The 23,008-nt window shown below is 45.8% G+C and overlaps 1 protein-coding gene across 3 annotated transcripts; it reads left to right on the top strand.

Moving 5' to 3' along the window:
- Nucleotides 1–880: 880 nt before the first annotated feature.
- Nucleotides 881–11,375, top strand: LOC109879163 (DNA replication licensing factor MCM3-like). Of its 3 annotated transcripts, none has more exons than XM_031836792.1 (8): nt 881–1,243; nt 1,459–1,609; nt 2,950–3,090; nt 3,411–3,508; nt 5,361–5,434; nt 8,422–8,527; nt 10,547–10,778; nt 10,823–11,375. In XM_031836792.1, the coding sequence occupies exons 1-7, from the start codon at nt 1,119–1,121 to the stop codon at nt 10,743–10,745; spliced, it is 894 nt and encodes a 297-aa protein (XP_031692652.1). In that variant the 5' UTR covers nt 881–1,118; the 3' UTR covers nt 10,746–10,778; nt 10,823–11,375. The 3 variants fall into 3 exon arrangements, 2 of the variants coding, with proteins under 2 accessions (XP_031692652.1, XP_031692651.1); XM_031836791.1 differs by having other exon boundaries at nt 882–1,243; nt 10,812–11,375; XR_004211848.1 differs by having other exon boundaries at nt 883–1,243; nt 10,547–10,811; nt 10,845–11,375.
- The last annotated feature ends 11,633 nt before the right edge of the window (nt 11,376–23,008 follow it).

Here is a 23,008-nt window from a genome sequence, read left to right on the forward strand (position 1 = left end):
TATAGGGGCCCAGGTGGGGGGATAGGGGCCCAGGTGGGGGGGATAGGGGCCCAGGTGAGGGGGAGGTTATTGTAATGGTGAGAGGTTAGCATGTCTTGGGGGGTATGATATGAAATGCTAACCTCCCCTGTTATTGTAATGGTGAGAGGTTAGCATGTCTTGGGGTATGATATAAAATGCTAACCTCCCCTGTTATTGTAATGATGAGAGGTTAGCATGTCTTGGTGGTATGCTAACCTCCCCTGTTATTGTAATGGTGAGAGGTTAGCATGTCTTGGTGGTATGCTAACCTCCCCTGTTATTGTAATGGTGAGAGATTAGCATGTCTTGGGGTATGCTAACCTCCCCTGTTATTGTAATGGTGAGAGGTTAGCATGTCTTGGTGGTATGCTAACCTCCCCTGTTATTGTAATGGTGAGAGATTAGCATGTCTTGGTGGTATGCTAACCTCCCCTGTTATTGTAATGGTGAGAGGTTAGCATGTCTTGGTGGTATGCTAACCTCCCCTGTTATTGTAATGGTGAGAGATTAGCATGTCTTGGGGGTATGCTAACCTCCCCTGTTATTGTAATGGTGAGAGGTTAGCATGTCTTGGTGGTATGCTAACCTCCCCTGTTATTGTAATGGTGAGAGATTAGCATGTCTTGGTGGTATGCTAACCTCCCCTGTTATTGTAATGGTGAGAGATTAGCATGTCTTGGGGGTATGCTAACCTCTCCTGTTATTGTAATGGTGAGAGATTAGCATGTCTTGGTGGTATGCTAACCTCCCCTGTTATTGTAATGGTGAGAGATTAGCATGTCTTGGGGGTATGCTAACCTCCCCTGTTATTGTAATGGTGAGAGGTTAGCATGTCTTGGGGGTATGATATTTGTGCGTTTAACTTTCTCACTCATCATTATTCACAATTCATTCAGTAACTATCTGTAATCAATTTTGGCTGTACTTTCTCAACGGCTCGGCCGATGTGGTTGAAAATACTCTGAAATGAAAGCTTGTCAGCACTTTAACCTCGGGCGTCGTTTCCAATCCAAAGTGCTGGAGTACAGAACCAAAACAACCAAAAATGTGTCACTGTAGCCTACGGTACTTACGCTGTGTGTGTGTGTGTGGCAGCGATGGCCTTTGGTGGGTCAGTTGACATCCTGGCCACTGAGGATCCTGACTTGGTTCAGGAAGAGCAGGAGGAACTGCAGGTCTACGAGAAACACAACAACCTGCTACACGGCACCAAGAGACGCAGGTAAGGAGATATATATACACACACACACACACACACACACACACACACACACACACACACACACACACACACACACACACAGGAAACACAACAGCCTGCTACACAGCACCAAGAGACGCAGGTATGGAGACTCTCCGTCTCATCACAGCACGTTGGACTTCTTTGCTGGCTTCTCTGTACCCGTTTCCATGCTAACAGATGCTACTGTTGTTTAGAGAGAAGATCGTGAGTAAGGAGTTCATGAGGAAGTACATCCACATCGCCAAGGTGTTGACCCCTACGTTGACCCAGGAAGCAGCCAATCACATTGCGGAAGAGTACTCCAGGCTGAGAAGCCAGGAACAGCTGGGAGCTGATATTTCCAGAGTGAGCCTTTTAGACACCACTAGGCTGTGTTTACACAGCCAGCCCAATTATTCGCCCAGAATCTGATCTGATTGGTCAAAAGGCCCAATTATTCGCTCAGAATCTGATCTGATTGGTCAAAAGGCCCAATTATTCGCCCAGAATCTGATCTGATTGGTCAAAAGGCCCAATTATTCGCCCCAAAATCTGATCTGATTGGTCAAAAGGCCCATTATTGTCAAAAGATCGGACTGACTCTGTCTGTGTAAATACATGTTCTTAGTCGTACATCCCTACACACACCTTGACCCCTACACACACCTTGACCCCTGCCCTCCTCTCTCCCTGTCTGACCCCTCCTCTCTCCCTGTCTGACTCCTCCTCTCTCCCTGTCTAACCCCTCCCCTCTCCCTGTCTGACCCCTCCTCTCTCCCTGTCTGACCCCTCCTCTCTCCCTGTCTGACCCCTCCTCTCTCCCTGTCTGACCCCTCCTCTCTCCCTGTCTGACCCCTCCTCTCTCCCTGTCTGACCCCTCCTCTCTCCCTGTCTGACCCCTCCTCTCTCCCTGTCTGACCCCTCTCTCCCTGTCTGACCCCTCTCTCCCTGTCTGACCCCTCTCTCCCTGTCTGACCCTCCTCTCTCCCTGTCTGACCCCTCTCCCTGTCTGACCCCTCTCCCTGTCTGACCCCTCCCCTCTCCGTCTGACCCCTCCCCTCTCCCTGTCTGACCCCTCCCCTCTCCCTGTCTGACCCCTCCCCTCTCCCTGTCTGACCCCTCCCCTCTCCCTGTCTGACCCCTCTCCCTGTCTGACCCCTCTCCCTGTCTGACCCCTCTCCCTGTCTGACCCCTCTCCCTGTCTGACCCCTCTCCCTGTCTGACCCCTCTCCCTGTCTGACCCCTCTCCCTGTCTGACCCTCTCCCTGTCTGACCCCTCTCCCTGTCTGACCCCCTCTCCCTGTCTGACCCCTCTCCCTGTCTGACCCCTCTCCCTGTCTGACCCCTCTCCCTGTCTGACCCCTCTCCCTGTCTGACCCCTCCTCTCTCCCTGTCTAACCCCTCCTCTCTCCCTGTCTGACCCCTCCTCTCTCCCTGTCTGACCCCTCCTCTCTCCCTGTCTGACCCCTCCTCTCTCCCTGTCTGACTCCTCCTCTCTCCCTGTCTGACCCCTCCTCTCTCCCTGTCTGACCCCTCCTCTCTCCCTGTCTGACCCCCCCTGCCCTCCCTGTCTGACCCCCCTGCCCTCCTCTCTCCCTGTCTGACCCCTCCTCTCTCCCTGTCTGACCTCTCCTCTCTCCCTGTCTGACCCCTCCTCTCTCCCTGTCTGACCCCTCCTCTCTCTCTGTCTAACCCTCTCCCTCCAGACGTCCCCAGTAACTGCTCGTACTCTGGAGACCCTGATCCGTCTGTCTTCGGCCCACGCTAAAGCCCGCATGAGTAAGGCTGTGGAGCTGGAGGACTCGGAGGTCGCTGTGGAGCTGGTCCAGTTCGCGTACTTCAAAAAGGTCAGTGGATTCAACATGCAGAGTTGACAGATTGTTGCATTTGTCACAGCTTTTCAGGGAACATGCATCTTCATTTGAATAAACTCTGGTGAAGTCTGTCTGGTGTCTTTCTGTTCGTTTAAGTTCAACCAGTCTCTGTTCCGTCCCGTTGTTCTAAAAGGTTCCAAATCCATGGTTCTGTAGGTTCCGTCCCATTGTTCTAAAAGGTTCCAAATACATGGTTCTATAGGTTCCGTCCCGTTGTTCTAAAAGGTTCCAAATCCATGGTTCTGTAGGTTCTGTCCCAAGGTTTTAAAAGGTTCCGTCCCGTTGTTCCATAGGTTCTGGAGAAGGAGAAGAAGAGGGGGAGGAAGGAGCAGGAGTCTGACTCAGAGGAGGAAGAGACGACACAGCGTACCCCTCGCTCAGAGAAGAAGAGGTACGGCTTAAGACACCACCCACACGTGTCCTCCTCAGACCCCCATAATCACACCTCCTCTAGTGTCCTTCTAAGACCCCCATAATCACACCCCTAGTGTCCTCCTCAGACCCCCATAATCACACCTAGTGTCCTGCTCAGACCCCCATAATCACACCTCTAGTGTCCTTCTCAGACCCCCATAATCACACCTCCTCTAGTGTCCTCCTTAGACCCCCATAATCACACCCCCACTAGTGTCCTCCTCAGACCCCCATAATCACACCTCTAGTGTCCTCCTCAGACCCCCATAATCACACCTCTAGTGTCCTCCTCAGACCCCCATAATCACACCTCTAGTGTCCTTCTCAGACCCCCATAATCACACCTCTAGTGTCCTCCTCAGACCCCCATAATCACACCCCTAGTGTCCTCCTCAGACCCCCATAATCACCCCCCCACTATTTTCCTCCTCAGACCCTCATAATCACACCTCCTCTAGTGTCCTCCTCAGACCCCCATAATCACACCTCTAGTGTCCTCCTCAGACCCCCATAATCACACCCCCACTATTGTCCTCCTCAGACCCCCATAATCACACCTCTAGTGTCCTCCTCAGACCCCCATAATCACACCCCTAGTGTCCTCCTCAGACCCCCATAATCACCCCCCCACTATTTTCCTCCTCAGACCCTCATAATCACACCTCCTCTAGTGTCCTCCTCAGACCCCCATAATCACACCCCTAGTGTCCTCCTCAGACCCCCATAATCACACCTAGTGTCCTGCTCAGACCCCCATAATCACACCTCTAGTGTCCTTCTCAGACCCCCATAATCACACCTCTAGTGTCCTCCTTAGACCCCCATAATCACACCCCCACTAGTGTCCTCCTCAGACCCCCATAATCACACCTCTAGTGTCCTCCTCAGACCCCCATAATCACACCTCTAGTGTCCTTCTCAGACCCCCATAATCACACCTCTAGTGTCCTCCTCAGACCCCCATAATCACACCCCTAGTGTCCTCCTCAGACCCCCATAATCACCCCCCCACTATTTTCCTCCTCAGACCCTCATAATCACACCTCCTCTAGTGTCCTCCTCAGACCCCATAATCACACCTCTAGTGTCCTCCTCAGACCCCCATAATCACACCCCCACTATTGTCCTCCTCAGACCCCCATAATCACACCTCTAGTGTCCTCCTCAGACCCCCATAATCACACCCCTAGTGTCCTCCTCAGACCCCCATAATCACCCCCCCACTATTTTCCTCCTCAGACCCTCATAATCACACCTCCTCTAGTGTCCTCCTCAGACCCCCATAATCACACCTCTAGTGTCCTCCTCAGACCCCCATAATCACACCCCCACTATTGTCCTCCTCAGACCCCCATAATCACACCTCTAGTGTCCTCCTCAGACCCCCATAATCACACCTCTAGTGTCCTCCTCAGACCCCATAATCACACCTCTAGTGTCCTCCTCAGACCCCATAATCACACCTCTAGTGTCCTCCTCAGACCCCCATAATCACACCCCCCACTGATACAAACCTTCTCTTCCGGGACCCCCAGCTCTCCCATGTATTCCCATTATATCTATTCTACATCTAGCATCTGATTGAACCGGTCAACTAATCATGAGATGAATCAGGAGAGCTACAACAACATGCTGAAACATCTGCCCCCCCCCCCCCCGCCCCCCCCAGGGGAGACCACTGTTACAGAGGCCATTAAGTAGCTCATGGACTAATTCTCTCTTCTGACGGATATTTGATCTTTGCGGCGAAGCTGCATTATGAATGAAGGTTGAAACACAGGAGAGTAGATTTGTTTTCTCGTTGTCTAACCGGTGTTCTCTGTTTGTAGGAGTCGCCGTGGTTCCCAGAGCAGCGAGGCCTACGACCCGTATGACTTTGCTGGAGAGAAGGACATCCCTGAGAGTAAGAGATACACATTTACCACCCTAATCTCACATCATAGATATTTTTATTTAACTCGGCAAGTCAGTTAACCTCCTAGCGACGAGCAATCCCGTATCCGGGAGCGTAATCATAGCCTCAAGCTCATTACCATAACGCAACGTTTCCTGTTCATGAAAATCGCAAATGAAATGAAATAAATAGAAACACAAGCTTAGCCTTTTGTTAACAACACTGTCATCTCAGATTTTCAAAATATGCTTTTCAACCAAAGCTACACAAGCATTTGTGTAAGAGTATTGATAGCTAGCATAGCATTAATCCTAGCATTTAGCATTAGCATCAGCAGGCAACATTTTCACAAAAACAAGAAAAGCATTCAATTAAAATCATTTACCTTTGAAGAACTTCGGATGTTTTCAATGAGGAGACTCTCAGTTAGATAGCAAATGTTCATTTTTTCCAAAAATATTATTTGTGTGAGAGAAATAGCTCCGTATTGTTCATCACGTTTGGCTAAGAAAAAAACCCGAAAATGCAGTCCAACATTTGGTGTGATTATGGGGGTCTGAGAAGGACACTAGTGGGGGTGTGATTATGGGGGTCTGAGGACACTAGAAGAGGTGTGATTTTGGGGGTCTGAGAAGGCCAAACTTTTTTCCAAATTAGCTCCATAATATCAACAGAAACATGGCAAACATTGTTTAGAATCAATCCTCAATGTGTTTTTCACATCTATTCGATAAAATCATTCCTGGCAGTCGGTTTCTCATCAAAGGCAAACGGAAAAATACTGCAGCTGGAGATGACGCAATAATTGCGACGGAGGACACCAACCTGGTAGATGTAGTCTCTTATGGTCAATCTTCCAATGATATGCCTACAAATACGTCACAATGCTGCAGACACCTTGGGGGAAAACGTAAGCTGACTCCTAGCTCCTCCATAGCCATATAAGGAGTCATTGAAATGAGGCGGTTTAAAAAAAAAAATTGGCACTTCCTGATTAATTTTTTTATCTGGGTTTCGCCTGTAACATCAGTTCTGTGGTACTCACAGACAATATCTTTGCAGTTTTGGAAACGTCAAGAGTGTTTTCTTTCCAAAGCTGATTATATGCATAGTCGAGCATCTTGTCGTGACAAAATATCTTGTTTAAAACGGGAACGTTTTTCATCCAAAAATTAAAAGAGCGCCCCTTATATCGAAGAAGTTAAGAACAAATTCTCATTTACAATGACGGCCTACTGGGGAACAGTGGGTTAACGGCCTTGTTCAGCTCGGGGATTCGATCCAGCAACCTTTCGGTTACTGGCCCAACACTCTAACCACTAGGCTACCTGCCGCCTCTACACTCTAACCACTAGGCTACCTGCCGCCTCTACACTCTAACCACTAGGCTACCTGCCGCCTCTACACTCTAACCACTAGGCTACCTGCCGCCTCTACACTCTAACCACTAGGCTACCTGCCGCCTCTACACTCTAACCACTAGGCTACCTGCCGCCTCTACACTCTAACCACTAGGCTACCTGCCGCCTCTACACTCTAACCACTAGGCTACCTGCCGCCTCTACACTCTAACCACTAGGCTACCTGCCGCCTCTACACTCTAACCACTAGGCCCATTAACATGACGCTACAACATTCTATAACAGCCATGTTAGAACCCCATTAACATGACGCTACAACATTCTATAGCAGCCATGTTAGAACCCCATTAACATGACGCTACAACATTCTATAACAGCCATGTTAGAACCCCATTAACACGACACTACAACATTCTATAGCAGCCATGTTAGAACCCCATTAACACGACACTACAACATTCTATAGCAGCCATGTTAGAACCCCATTAACACGACACTACAACAATCTATAGCAGCCATGTTAGAACCCCATTAACACGACACTACAACATTCTATAACAGCCATGTTAGAACCCCATTAACATGACACTACAACATTCTATAGCAGCCATGTTAGAACCCCATTAACATGACACTACAACATTCTATAGCAGCCATGTTAGAACCCCATTAACATGACACTACAACATTCTATAACAGCCATGTTAGAACCCCATTAACATGACACTACAACATTCTATAGCAGCCATGTTAGAACCCCATTAACACGACACTACAACATTCTATAGCAGCCATGTTAGAACCCCATTAACATGACACTACAACGTTCTATAGCAGCCATGTTAGAACCCCATTAACATGACACTACAACATTCTATGGCAGCCATGTTAGAACCCCATTAACATGACACTACAACATTCTATAGCAGCCATGTTAGAACCCCATTAACATGACACTACAACATTCTATAGCAGCCATGTTAGAACCCCATTAACATGACACTACAACATTCTATAGCAGCCATGTTAGAACCCCATTAACACGACACTACAACAATCTATAACAGCCATGTTAGAACCCCATTAACACGACACTACAACATTCTATAACAGCCATGTTAGAACCCCATTAACATGACACTACAACATTCTATAGCAGCCATGTTAGAACCCCATTAACACGACACTACAACATTCTATAGCAGCCATGTTAGAACCCCATTAACACGACACTACAACATTCTACAGCAGCCATGTTAGAACCCCATTATCACTACATGGGGAATATTTTAACAACGCTATGTAACAGGGCTCCTGAGTGGCGCAGGGGTCTAAGGCACTGCATCTCAGTGCTTGAGGGATCACTACAGACCCTGGTTCGATTCCAGAGCTGTTTCACAACCGGCCATGATTGGGAGCCCCATAAGTCGGCGCACAATTTGCCCAGCGTCCGGCGTTTGGCCGGGATAGACCGTCATTTTAAAGACGAATTTGTTTTTTAAAGACTTGCCTAGTTAAATAAAGGTTGAATAAAAAAATAAACTGTCTACTATTAGAACCATATTTAAAAGTTGACCCAACTCTCTATATGCATGGCCCTGGTCTGACAATGAACTCTGTTTACTCCTCCCACAGTCCAGGCTGGCACGCCCAAACCGGCAGAGGAGGAGCCTATGGATGCCCCTGTCCCACCAAGCCAGGACGGGCAGACTGACGGGCAGACTGAGGTGTCTGCAGACAGGTGGGTGTGGCAGTCGAGTGCTGTATATGTGACAGCAAAATGGCGGACTTGGTATCAGTGTGCTCAGATCGGCAGCTGAAATGGAACTATAGTCTAATATGAATGGAAGTATTATCAACAAAAATTTGAAAGCAACATGTTAAGTGTTGGTCTCGTGTTTCATGAGTTGGAATAAAAGATCCCAGAAATTGACAAAAAGCTTATTTCTCCTAAATTTTGTGCACAAATTAGTTGTGGAGACTATATACAGGGGGTACAGGTACAGAGTCAATGTGGAGGCTATATACAGGGGGTACAGGTACAGAGTCAATGTGGAGGCTATATACAGGGGGTACTGGTACAGAGTCAATGTGGAGGCTATATACAGGGGGTACCGGTACAGAGTCAATGTGGAGGCTATATACAGGGGGGTACCGGTACAGAGTCAATGTGGAGGCTATATACAGGGGGTACAGGTACAGAGTCAATGTGGAGGCTATATACAGGGGGTACTGGTACAGAGTCAATGTGGAGGCTATATACAGGGGGTACAGGTACAGAGTCAATGTGGAGGCTATATACAGGGGGTACAGGTACAGAGTCAATGTGGAGGCTATATACAGGGGGTACTGGTACAGAGTCAATGTCGAGGCTATATACAGGGGGTACCGGTACAGAGTCAATGTGGAGGCTATATACAGGGGGTACCGGTACAGAGTCAATGTGGAGGCTATATACAGGGGGTACTGGTACAGAGTCAATGTGGAGGCTATATACAGGGGGTACCGGTACAGAGTCAATGTGGAGGCTATATGCAGGGGGTACCAGTACAGAGTCAATGTGGAGGCTATATACAGGGGGTACCAGTACAGAGTCAATGTGGAGGCTATATACAGGGGGTACCGGTACAGAGTCAATTTGGAGGCTATATACAGGGTGTTACGGTACAGAGTCAATGTGGAGGCTATATACAGGGTGTTACGGTACAGATTCAATGTGGAGGCTATATACAGGGTGTTACGGTACAGAGTCAATGTGGAGGCTATATACAGGGTGTTACGGTACAGAGTCAATGTGGAGGCTATATACAGGGGGTACCGGTACAGAGTCAATGTGGAGGCTATATACAGGGTGTTACGGTACAGAGTCAATGTGGAGGCTATATACAGGGGGTACAGGTACAGAGTCAGTGTGCGGGGGTACAGGTTAGTTGAGGTAATTTGTAGGTAGGGGAAAAGTGATGATGCATAGATAAGTGTACAAAACAAATGGAGGGCGGGGTCAATGTAAATAGCCCGGTGGCCATTTTATTAATTGTTCAGCAGTCTTATGGGTTGGGGGTAGAAGCTGTTGAGGAGCCTCTTGGTCTTGGTCTTAGACTTGGCGCTCCCGTGCCGCCGTGACAATTTTATGGGCTTTCCTCTGACACCGTCTATTATATAGGTCCTGGATGGCAGGAAGCTTGTTCCCAGTGATGTACTGGGCCATACACACTACCCTCTGTCGCGCCTTACGGTCAGATGCCGAGCAATTGCCATACCAGGCGGTGATGCCACCAGGATGCTCTCGATGGTGCAGCTGTACAACGTTTTGAGGATCTGGGGTCCCATGCCAAATCTTTTCAGTCTCATGAGGGGGAAAGATCACTTACATCTCGTGGTATTGACGCAGAATTGGGTTGCGAAGTCCATTTTTTTTTATGTCTTATATCTCGCTGGCTGTTTGGATTCTAATAATGCAACTCCAGATTTATGGTTTAATCTGTCGGGAAGAATTAGTGCTTCTGAAACCATCAGAAATCAAACAGAGACATTCCAATCTCTACTTTGTGTGTTTGTTTGGCTTGTTACGCAATTTTATTTTTTGTAATGAAAAGCTCAATTTTATTATTATGTATAAACATATAAATATTTACACGTCTTACGTTTCGCTAAAAGTTGACAGTGAGAATACAAAAACACAGAATCTCCTATTTTATGTACCTCACATAGATGGTATTTTTCATAAATTAATTTCTCTCTCTCTCTCTCTGTTCTCCAGGCTGAAGGAGTTTAAGTCCTCCCTCTTGGACGTGTTCCGTTCTGCACATGCTCAGTCCGTCAGTATCAACTCTCTGATGGAGAGTGTCAACAAGGACAGAGATGCCCCCTTCACCCTGACAGAGGTCCGGGCCGCCCTCGCTCGCATGCAGGACGACAACCAGATCATGTTGGCCGACGACATCATCTTCCTCATCTAAAGACCAAGGAAAACATCTTCATCTTAGACCGAAGTGAAGAAGAGGTGAAGAAGAGGTGAAGAAGAGGTGAAGAAGAGGTGAAGAAGAGGTGAAGAAGAGGTGAAGGGAGAGGACAGAAGGAGATGGAGAGTCTGAATGGAGAGTTGTTTCCTATTGGAGACCAAGAAGAATGAGAAGGAATTCAGAAGTAATTGAATTGGATTTTGACTAGTTCTTTTGGGTTTGGGGTCCACTCGTTCCTTCCAATTAGCCTTTTTTTTGTGTGGCAATAACCACTTATGACTAAAAAGTAGTTGAAAAGATTCTGGTTTTATTCTTTTATTTGGATGTAATGTTCGTAGGTTAATTCTTGATCAGGGCTCACAAAGTTTAGTTTCTTTGCTTCACTCATATTTTAGCTACATATTATGGGATGTACCAGGTCTGGTTACAATCACAAGTCTCCCTAGAGCATCTGCATCGTTTTATGCTTTCGGTTTTAAGGTTTTAGTATTTCTTTTCTAAGAAAAATACCTTTCTTGTATATATTGTTTTGTTAAAGAAAAGGTTTTCATTGTAAAGGTTTGTCAACTGTAATAGTGCATCGAGATGAAAAATAAAATTACTTGGATGTTGAACGTTGTGATTGGACACCAACAGCTTGTGCTTTCATTTACACACACACACACACACACACACACACACACACACACACACAGCGAGAACACATCAGGGGATATAGTGTGTCCCTTGCGGTCGATTTGATAATAGATAATAATAATAATTGTATGCCAAGCGAAACCATCTATAAAACAGATGAACAATGCAGTGAGGTACAGCTGCCTGGGAAATGCGGTTTCACTATGTTGAACACTGGGGAAATCGCGAGCTGTGGTTTTGATTGGACAGATAAGGAACCCTGTAGCCTCGAGCTGAACCACCGTCCAGGCTAGTCTCTACACCCACGCCTGAGTCATCCTGAGCTGCATGCCCCAGCACACAGCCTGCCTCTATCTACTCTCGCCTAGCACCGTCTAACCCCAGCCCACAGCCTCCTTTCAAAGTGACTTTTCTCTATTGACCCAATTCTTACCCCCAGCCCACACCTGGCCTCTCCTCGACCTCTATCTACCATCTACAGGTTCCACACCCTGTCTTCTCTATCTACCATCTACAGGTTCCACACCCTGTCCTCTCCTCCACCTCTTATCTACCATCTACAGGTTCCACACCCTGTCTTCTCTATCTCCCATCTATAGGTTCCACACCCTGTCCTCTATCTCCCATCTACAGGTTCCACACCCTGTCTTCTCCTCTATCTCCCATCTACAGGTTCCACACCCTGTCCTCTATCTCCCATCTACAGGTTCCACACCCTGTCTTCTCCTCTATCTCCCATATACAGGTTCCACACCCTGTCCTCTATCTCCCATCTACAGGTTCCACACCCTGTCCTCTCCTCTATCTCCCATCTACAGGTTCCACACCCTGTCTTCTCCTCTATCTCCCATCTACAGGTTCCACACCCTGTCCTCTATCTCCCATCTACAGGTTCCACACCCTGTCCTCTCCTCTATCTACCATCTACAGGTTCCACACCCTGTCCTCTCCTCCACCTCTTATCTACCATCTACAGGTTCCACACCCTGTCTTCTCTATCTCCCATCTATAGGTTCCACACCCTGTCCTCTATCTCCCATCTACAGGTTCCACACCCTGTCCTCTATCTCCCATCTACAGGTTCCACACCCTGTCCTCTCCTCTATCTCCCATCTACAGGTTCCACACCCTGTCCTCTATCTCCCATCTACAGGTTCCACACCGTGTCCTCTCCTCCACCTCTATCTCCCATCTACAGGTTCCACACCCTGTCCTCTCCTCTATCTCGCATCTACAGGTTCCACACCCTGCCTCTCCTCCACCTCTATCTACCATCTACAGGTTCCACACCCTGTCTTCTCTATCTACCATCTACAGGTTCCACACCCTGTCTTCTCCTCTATCTCCCATCTACAGGTTCCACACCCTGTCTTCTCTATCTACCATCTACAGGTTCCACACCCTGTCTTCTCCTCTATCTCCCATCTACAGGTTCCACACCCTGTCTTCTCTATCTCCCATCTACAGGTTCCACACCCTGTCTTCTCTATCTACCATCTACAGGTTCCACACCCTGTCCTCTCCTCTATCTCCCATCTACAGGTTCCACACCCTGTCCTCTCCTCTATCTACCATCTACAGGTTTCACACCCTGTCCTCTCCTCTATCTCCCATCTACAGGTTCCACACCCTGTCTTCTCCTCTATCTCCCATCTACAGGTTCCACACCGTGTCCTCTCCTCCACCTCTATCTACCATCTACAGGTTCCACACCCTGTCCTCTCCTCTATCTCCCATCTACAGGTTCCACACCCTGTCCTATCCTCTATCTACCATCTACAGGTTCCACACCCTGCCTCTCCTCCACCTCTATCTACCATCTACAGGTTCCACACCCTGCCTCTCCTCCACCTCTATCTACCATCTACAGGTTCCACACCCTGTCCTCTCCTCCACCTCTATCTCCCATCTACAGGTTCCACACCCTGTCTTCTCTATCTCCCATCTACAGGTTCCACACCGTGTCCTCTCCTCTATCTCCCATCTACAGGTTCCACACCCTGCCTCTCTTCTCTCAAATCTGTGAATACCCCTGAGAATACATCTTTCTTAATTCACATTAGTCTGTGAAGTTACCCTGGGTGCCAGTCTGTTTGTGCTAACTTTTTGGGGAGTGGAATGATAGCACAAAACACCTCTGGATTTCAGGCTCATATCAAATGTCCACTTTGATTTAAAGTGTTCCCCTATATATCGACAAGTTATTTTGTCTTCGCTTGGGTCATGGTGGTGTTGAACAGTAAAAATAATACAAACCACTTCTGTATGTAGCTATGTTATATAAACACTATGTAGCTATGTTATTTAAACAACTTCTGTATGTAGCTGTTATTTAAACACTATGTAGCTATGTTATTTAAACAACTTCTGTATGTAGCTGTTATTTAAACACTATGTAGCTATGTTATTTAAACCACTTCTGTATGTAGCTGTTATTTAAACACTATGTAGCTATGTTATTTAAACAACTTCTGTATGTAGCTATGTTATTTAAACCACTTCTGTATGTAGCTATGTTATATAAACACTATGTAGCTATGTTATTTAAACAACTTCTGTATGTAGCTGTTATTTAAACACTATGTAGCTATGTTATTTAAACAACTTCTGTATGTAGCTATGTTATTTAAACCACTTCTGTATGTAGCTATGCTATTTAAAAGTGATTAGTTTCCTCTTTTGTTAGTTTTCAGTATCATATCCGCAGTTTCCGTCAAACACAATACTCATCTCGAGCCATAAACAACAGCCAAGCCTTGCAGTAATTCTTTCCACTGACTAGGGGCCATTGTTAGTTAGACCCAGAGCCATATATTCAGAGAATTGGGACATTGAGGGTTCTACATTATGATGCATTAACATGACACTACAACATTCTATAGCAGCCATGTTAGAACCCCATTAACATGACACTACAACATTCTATAGGAGCCATGTTAGAACACCATTAACATGACACTACATCATTCTATAGCAGCCATATTGTAGAATAATAGTGAAGACATCACAACTATGAAATAACACACATGGAATTATGTAGTAACCCCCAAAAAAGTGTTAAACAAATCAAAATATATTTTATATTTGAGATTCTTCAAAGTAGCCAGCCTTTGCCTTGATGACAGCTTTGCACACTCTTGGCATCCTCTCAACAAGTTTCATGAGGTAGTCACCTGGAATGCATTTCAATTAACAGGTGTGCCTTGTTAAAAGTGAATTTGTGGAATTTCAATCAGTTATGGTTGAAGGTATGGTTGGTATACAGAAGATAGCTCTATTTGATAAAAGACCAAGTCCATATTATTGCAAGAACAGCTCAAATGAGCAAAGAGAAACGACAGTCCATTACTTTAAGACATGAAGGTGAGTCAATCTGGAAAATTTCAAGAACTTTGAAAGTGCAGTCGCACCATCAAGCGCTATGATGAAACTGGCTCTCACGAGGACCGCCACAGGAAAGGAGGACCCAGAGTTACCTCTGCTGCAGGGGATAAGTTCATTAGATTTACCAGCCTCAGAAATTGCAGACCAGATAAATGCTTCAGAGTTCGAGTAACAGACACATCAACATCAACTGTTTCAAAAGAGACTGCGTGAATCAATCCTTAATGGTCCAATTGCTGCAAAGAAACCACTTACAAAGGACACCAATAATAAGAAGAGACTTGCTTGGCCCAAGAAACACGAGCAACAAAACATTAGACCGGTGGAAATCTGTCCTTTGGTCTCATGAGTCCAAATGTGAGATTTTTGGTTCAAACTGCCGTGTCTTTGTGAGACGCAGAGTAGGTGAACGGATGATCTCCGCATGTGTGGTTCCCACCGTGAAGCATGGAGGAGGAGGTGTGATGTGGTGTGGAGATGCTTTGCTGTTGACAATGTTGGTGATTTATTTAGAATTCATGGCACACTTAACCAGCATGGCTACCACAGAATTCTGCAGCGATACGCCATCCCATCTGGTTTGCGCATAGTGGGAATATAATTTGTTTTTCAACAGGACAAACACCCAACACACCTCCAGGCTGTGTAAGGGCTATTTGACCAAGGAGAGTGATGGAGTGCTGCGTCAGATGACCTGGGCTCCACAATCACCCGACCTCAGCCCAACTGAGATGGTTTGGGATAAGTTGGACTGCAGAGTGATTGAAAAGCAGCCAACAAGTGCCCAGCATATGTGCGAACTCCTTCAAGACGGTTGGAAAAGCATTCCTCGTGACGCTGGTTGAGAGAATGCCAAGAGTGTGAAAAGCTGTCATCAAAGCAAAGGGAGGCTACTTTGAAGAATCTCAAATATATTTTGATTAGTTTAACACTTTTTTGGTTACTACATGATTCCATATGTGTTATTTCATAGTTATGATGTCTTCACTATTATTCTACAATGTAGCAAATAGTACAAATTAATAAAAACCCTTGAATGAGTAGGTGTCCAAACTTTTGACTGGTACTGTATATACTGTATTGTATTATACTATATTTGAGTCAATGCCACTATGACATTGTTCAATCTAATATTTATATATTTCTTAATTCCATTCTTTAAGTTTATATGTGTGTGTATTGTTGTGAATTGTTAGATACTACTGCACTGTTGGAGCCAGGAACACAAACATTTAGTTAGATATTACTGCACTGTTGGAGCCAGGAACACAAACATTTAGTTAGATATTACTGCACTGTTGGAGCCAGGAACACAAACATTTAGTTAGATACTACTGCACTGTTGGAGCCAGGAACACAAACATTTAGTTAGATATTACTGCACTGTTGGAGCCAGGAACACAAACATTTAGTTAGATACTACTGCACTGTTGGAGCCAGGAACACAAACATTTAGTTAGATATTACTGCACTGTTGGAGCCAGGAACACAAACATTTAGTTAGATATTACTGCACTGTTGGAGCCAGGAACACAAACATTTAGTTAGATATTACTGCACTGTTGGAGCCAGGAACACAAACATTTAGTTAGATATTACTGCACTGTTGGAGCCAGGAACACAAACATTTAGTTAGATATTACTGCACTGTTGGAGCCAGGAACACAAACATTTAGTTAGATATTACTGCACTGTTGGAGCCAGGAACACAAACATTTAGTTAGATATTACTGCACTGTTGGAGCCAGGAACACAAACATTTAGTTAGATACTACTGCACTGTTGGAGCCAGGAACACAAACATTTAGTTAGATATTACTGCACTGTTGGAGCCAGGAACACAAACATTTAGTTAGATATTACTGCACTGTTGGAGCCAGGAACACAAACATTTAGTTAGATACTACTGCACTGTTGGAGCCAGGAACACAAACATTTAGTTAGATATTACTGCACTGTTGGAGCCAGGAACACAAACATTTAGTTAGATATTACTGCACTGTTGGAGCCAGGAACACAAACATTTAGTTAGATATTACTGCACTGTTGGAGCCAGGAACACAAACATTTAGTTAGATACTACTGCACTGTTGGAGCCAGGAACACAAACATTTAGTTAGATATTACTGCACTGTTGGAGCCAGGAACACAAACATTTAGTTAGATACTACTGCACTGTTGGAGCCAGGAACACAAACATTTAGTTAGATACTACTGCACTGTTGGAGCCAGGAACACAAACATTTGACTACACCCGCAATAACATCTGATAAATATGTGTATGTGACCAATAACATCTACTAAATATGTGTATGTGACCAATCACATCTGTTAAATATGTGTATGTGACCAATAACATCTACTAAATGTGTATGTGACCAATAACATCTGATAAATATGTCTATGTGACCAATAACATCTACTAAATATGTGTATGTGACCAATCACATCTGTTAAATATGTGTATGTGACCAATAACATCTACTAAATGTGTATGTGACCAATAACATCTGATAAATATGTCTATGTGACCAATAACATCTACTAAATATGTGTATGTGACCAATCACATCTGTTAAATATGTGTATGTGACCAATAACATCTACTAAATGTGTATGTGACCAATAACATCTGATAAATATGTCTATGTGACCAATAACATCTGATAAATATGTGTATGTGACCAATAATATCTGATAAATATGTGTATGTGACCAATACAATTTGATTAGCCTCTGATGGTGTCTCCATAATTTCGGTTTTGTTTTCAGTCTCTTGACTGAGTAATGCTGAGTTGTTCTGAGAAAGCGATCAGCAGTTTCTGTGACCTGGATAGAGAGGAGTGGGTGGACAGTGTCTACCTCCCAGGGTGCCATTTCAGACTCTGTCAGACTCTGCCATCTGATCCACCTCTGTCTGCTTCCTCTCAGTCATAGAGACAGTATTCTGTTGTCTGCTTCTTCTCAGTCATAGAGACAGTATTCTGTTGTCTGCGTCCTCACAGTCAGACAGTATTCTGTTGAGTCTGCGTCCTCACAGTCAGACAGACAAATCCAACTAGGAAGTGCCTCTTATTTTGAAAGCTCCCTGTTCCATTGCATTCCAGATTCCTTTCCCTATGGCTTCCACATGGTGTAAACAGTATTTAGACATAGTTTCAGCCTTTTATTCTGAAAAATGAGCGAGAAGGATCACATCGCATAAGTAGATGGCTGGGTGCCAGCAGAGTTTCGCATTCGCAACAGCTTGGAGCAGACATTTTCTCTCTCTCTCCTATAGAAAAAGCTACGGTCCGGTTGAAATATTATCGATTATTTATTGTAAAAACAACCTGAGGATTGATTATAAAAAAAACGTTTGACATGTTTCTACGAACTTTACGGATACTATTTGGAATTTTCGTCTGCCCCGTTGTGACCTCAAAACCTTTTTTTCAGCGTACTCCCACTGCGCTGGCTACTGTGTGTTGTCCAATCACGTGCGTTATTTAAATCACTTCACGAAACTCAGCCAATCAAAGTGAATGTTTACAATGCATGAAATTATAAAGAAATTATAGAATGGTCCAACCACTGTAGCTTTCAAAGAGGAGTGGAAAGACAAAACATGCCTTTATCCTTCCCAGAGCGAGTGTCCAACCACTCTGCCTGATATGTCCAGAGACCGTGGCTCTAATTTAAAAAAGTGCCAACGTGAAGCGCCACTACGAGACAAAGCACAAACCTTTTGAGCAAACATATCCCACAGCAGTCTGAGGTGAGGACACGCATAAAATAAACAAACTCAAAGCCCAGTATGATCGGTCCACCTCCTCTCGCATTCACTGGATATTGAAAATGGATATTGTTGCTTTTTTTGGTAGACGTCACATCACACCTTAATGAGCTCAACGTGAAACTACAGGGCAAGAACGATTTAGTTTGTGATTTGATGACGTCTGTCCAACTCCTTCCAGAGGAAACTGGAAGTGTTCAAGGAAGATCTTCAAGGAGACACGTTGCACACCTCCCAAAAGCGCAGGAACAGATTCAGGGATAGAGAGATGTTTCTCCTCATGTTGACTTCATAGATAAGCTGATTGGAAACGTCAGAAAATCGCTCTGACGGCTTCAGCCTTGGACACCAGCGCCTTCTTCTAATTGAGAATCTAATCCTCATCACAGATGTCAGAGGATTTTCAAAGGAGGTGACACAGATCTTCACGTGGGCACATGGTGGATCTCTACAGATAGAATGGATCTACAGATAGAATGGATCTACAGATAGAATGGATCTACAGATAGAATGGATCTACAGATAGAATGGATTGATCTACAAGCAAATGTTGCACTAAGAGAGCACTTTCAACTGACTGATCATGACCCTTCCTGGCTGCAGGCTGTGTCTGAGACTGTGATCTCCTGGTCTAACCAGCTAACTGATCATGACCCTTCCTGGCTGCAGGCTGTGTCTGAGACTGTGATCTCCTGGTCTAACCAGCTAACTGATCATGACCCTTCCTGGCTGCAGGCTGTGTCTGAGACTGTGATCTCCTGGTCTAACCAGCTAACTGATCATGACCCTTCCTGGCTGCAGGCTGTGTCTGAGACTGTGATCTCCTGGTCTAACCAGCTAACTGATCATGACCCTTCCTGGCTGCAGGCTGTGTCTGAGACTGTGATCTCCTGGTCTAACCAGCTAACTGATCATGACCCTTCCTGGCTGCAGGCTGTGTCTGAGACTGTGATCTCCTGGTCTAACCAGCTAACTGATCATGACCCTTCCTGGCTGCAGGCTGTGTCTGAGACTGTGATCTCCTGGTCTAACCAGCTAACTGATCATGACCCTTCCTGGCTGCAGGCTGTGTCTGAGACTGTGATCTCCTGGTCTAACCAGCTAACTGATCATGACTCTATCAGGCTGTGTCTGAGACTGTGATCTCCTGGTCTAACCAGCTAACTGATCATGACCCTTCCTGGCTGCAGGCTGTGTCTGAGACTGTGATCTCCTGGTCTAACCAGCTAACTGATCATGACCCTTCCTGGCTGCAGGCTGTGTCTGAGACTGTGATCTCCTGGTCTAACCAGCTAACTGATCATGACTCTATCAGGCTGTGTCTGAGACTGTGATCTCCTGGTCTAACCAGCTAACTGATCATGACCCTTCCTGGCTGCAGGCTGTGTCTGAGACTGTGATCTCCTGGTCTAACCAGCTAACTGATCATGACCCTTCCTGGCTGCAGGCTGTGTCTGAGACTGTGATCTCCTGGTCTAACCAGCTAACTGATCATGACCCTTCCTGGCTGCAGGCTGTGTCTGAGACTGTGATCTCCTGGTCTAACCAGCTAACTGATCATGACCCTTCCTGGCTGCAGGCTGTGTCTGAGACTGTGATCTCCTGGTCTAACCAGCTAACTGATCATGACCCTTCCTGGCTGCAGGCTGTGTCTGAGACTGTGATCTCCTGGTCTAACCAGCTAACTGATCATGACCCTTCCTGGCTGCAGGCTGTGTCTGAGACTGTGATCTCCTGGTCTAACCAGCTAACTGATCATGACTCTATCAGGCTGTGTCTGAGACTGTGATCTCCTGGTCTAACCAGCTAACTGATCATGACCCTTCCTGGCTGCAGGCTGTGTCTGAGACTGTGATCTCCTGGTCTAACCAGCTAACTGATCATGACCCTTCCTGGCTGCAGGCTGTGTCTGAGACTGTGATCTCCTGGTCTAACCAGCTAACTGATCATGACTCTATCAGGCTGTGTCTGAGACTGTGATCTCCTGGTCTAACCAGCTAACTGATCATGACCCTTCCTGGCTGCAGGCTGTGTCTGAGACTGTGATCTCCTGGTCTAACCAGCTAACTGATCATGACTCTATCAGGCTGTGTCTGAGACTGTGATCTCCTGGTCTAACCAGCTAACTGATCATGACTCTATCAGGCTGTGTCTGAGACTTTCCCTGGTCTAACCAGCTAACTGATCATGACTCTATCAGGCTGTGTCTGAGACTGTGATCTCCTGGTCTAACCAGCTAACTGATCATGACTCTATCAGGCTGTGTCTGAGACTGTGATCTCCTGGTCTAACCAGCTAACTGATCATGACCCTTCCTGGCTGCAGGCTGTGTCTGAGACTGTGATCTCCTGGTCTAACCAGCTAACTGATCATGACCCTTCCTGGCTGCAGGCTGTGTCTGAGACTGTGATCTCCTGGTCTAACCAGCTAACTGATCATGACCCTTCCTGGCTGCAGGCTGTGTCTGAGACTGTGATCTCCTGGTCTAACCAGCTAACTGATCATGACCCTTCCTGGCTGCAGGCTGTGTCTGAGACTGTGATCTCCTGGTCTAACCAGCTAACTGATCATGACTCTATCAGGCTGTGTCTGAGACTGTGATCTCCTGGTCTAACCAGCTAACTGATCATGACCCTTCCTGGCTGCAGGCTGTGTCTGAGACTGTGATCTCCTGGTCTAACCAGCTAACTGATCATGACTCTATCAGGCTGTGTCTGAGACTGTGATCTCCTGGTCTAACCAGCTAACTGATCATGACTCTATCAGGCTGTGTCTGAGACTTTCCCTGGTCTAACCAGCTAACTGATCATGACTCTATCAGGCTGTGTCTGAGACTGTGATCTCCTGGTCTAACCAGCTAACTGATCATGACTCTATCAGGCTGTGTCTGAGACTGTGATCTCCTGGTCTAACCAGCTAACTGATCATGACCCTTCCTGGCTGCAGGCTGTGTCTGAGACTGTGATCTCCTGGTCTAACCAGCTAACTGATCATGACCCTTCCTGGCTGCAGGCTGTGTCTGAGACTGTGATCTCCTGGTCTAACCAGCTAACTGATCATGACCCTTCCTGGCTGCAGGCTGTGTCTGAGACTGTGATCTCCTGGTCTAACCAGCTAACTGATCATGACCCTTCCTGGCTGCAGGCTGTGTCTGAGACTGTGATCTCCTGGTCTAACCAGCTAACTGATCATGACTCTATCAGGCTGTGTCTGAGACTGTGATCTCCTGGTCTAACCAAACTATCAGTACACACCTTGACCATGTTTGGCTCCACATACAGCTCTGTCTGAGACTGTGATCTCCTGGTCTAACCAGCTAACTGATCATGACTCTATCAGGCTGTGTCTGAGACATTCCCTGGTCTAACCAAACTATCTGTACACACCTTGACCATGTTTGGCTCCACATACAGCTGTGTCTGAGACTGTTTTCCCTGGTCTAACCAAACTATCACTACACACCTTGACCATGTTTGGCTCCACATACAGCTGTGTCTGAGACTGTGATCTCCTGGTCTAACCAGCTAACTGATCATGACTCTATCAGGCTGTGTCTGAGACTTTCCCTGGTCTAACCAAACTATCAGTACACACCTTGACCATGTTTGTCTGCAGCTAACCGATCGCTGCAGCTGTACATAGTCTATTGGTAAATAGCCCACCCTTTTTCACCTACCTCATCCCCATACTGTTTTTATTTATTTACTTTTCTGCTCTTTTGCACACCAATATCTCTACCTGTACATGACCATCTGATCATTCATCACTCCAGTGTTAATCTGCAAAATTGTTAATTGTAATTATTGGCCTACCTCCTCATGCCTTTTGCACACATTGTATATAGACTCCCCCTTTGTTTTCTACTGTGTTATTGACTTGTTAATTGTTTACTCCATGTGTAACTCTTTGTTGTCTGCTCACACTGCTATGCTTTATCTTGGCCAGGTCGCAGTTGTAAATGAGAACTTGTTCTCAACTAGCCTACCTGGTTAAATAAAGGTGTTCTCAACTAGCCTACCTGGTTAAATAAAGGTGTTCTCAACTAGCCTACCTGGTTAAATAAAGGTGTTCTCAACTAGCCTACCTGGTTAAATAAAGGTGTTCTCAACTAGCCTACCTGGTTAAATAAAGGTGTTCTCAACTAGCCTACCTGGTTAAATAAAGGTGTTCTCAACTAGCCTACCTGGTTAAATAAAGGTGTTCTCAACTAGCCTACCTGGTTAAATAAAGGTGTTCTCAACTAGCCTACCTGGTTAAATAAAGGTGTTCTCAACTAGCCTACCTGGTTAAATAAAGGTGTTCTCAACTAGCCTACCTGGTTAAATAAAGGTGTTCTCAACTAGCCTACCTGGTTAAATAAAGGTGTTCTCAACTAGCCTACCTGGTTAAATAAAGGTGTTCTCAACTAGCCTACCTGGTTAAATAAAGGTGTTCTCAACTAGCCTACCTGGTTAAATAAAGGTGT

Source organism: Oncorhynchus kisutch, linkage group LG12 (assembly GCF_002021735.2).
Source record: "Oncorhynchus kisutch isolate 150728-3 linkage group LG12, Okis_V2, whole genome shotgun sequence".
In the NCBI taxonomy this organism is placed as follows: domain Eukaryota; kingdom Metazoa; phylum Chordata; class Actinopteri; order Salmoniformes; family Salmonidae; genus Oncorhynchus; species Oncorhynchus kisutch.

What these genes read in the sequence shown, in the direction of transcription:
- LOC109879163 (XM_031836792.1), top strand. Translation starts at nt 1,119, where the DNA reads ATGGCCTTTGGTGGGTCAGTTGACATCCTGGCCACTGAGGATCCTGAC. An exon ending in TGGGAGCTGATATTTCCAGA is followed by an intron (nt 1,610 to 2,949) that starts GTGAGCCTTTTA and finishes CTCTCCCTCCAG; the next exon opens with ACGTCCCCAGTAACTGCTCG. An exon ending in ACTGAGGTGTCTGCAGACAG is followed by an intron (nt 8,528 to 10,546) that starts GTGGGTGTGGCA and finishes TCTGTTCTCCAG; the next exon opens with GCTGAAGGAGTTTAAGTCCT.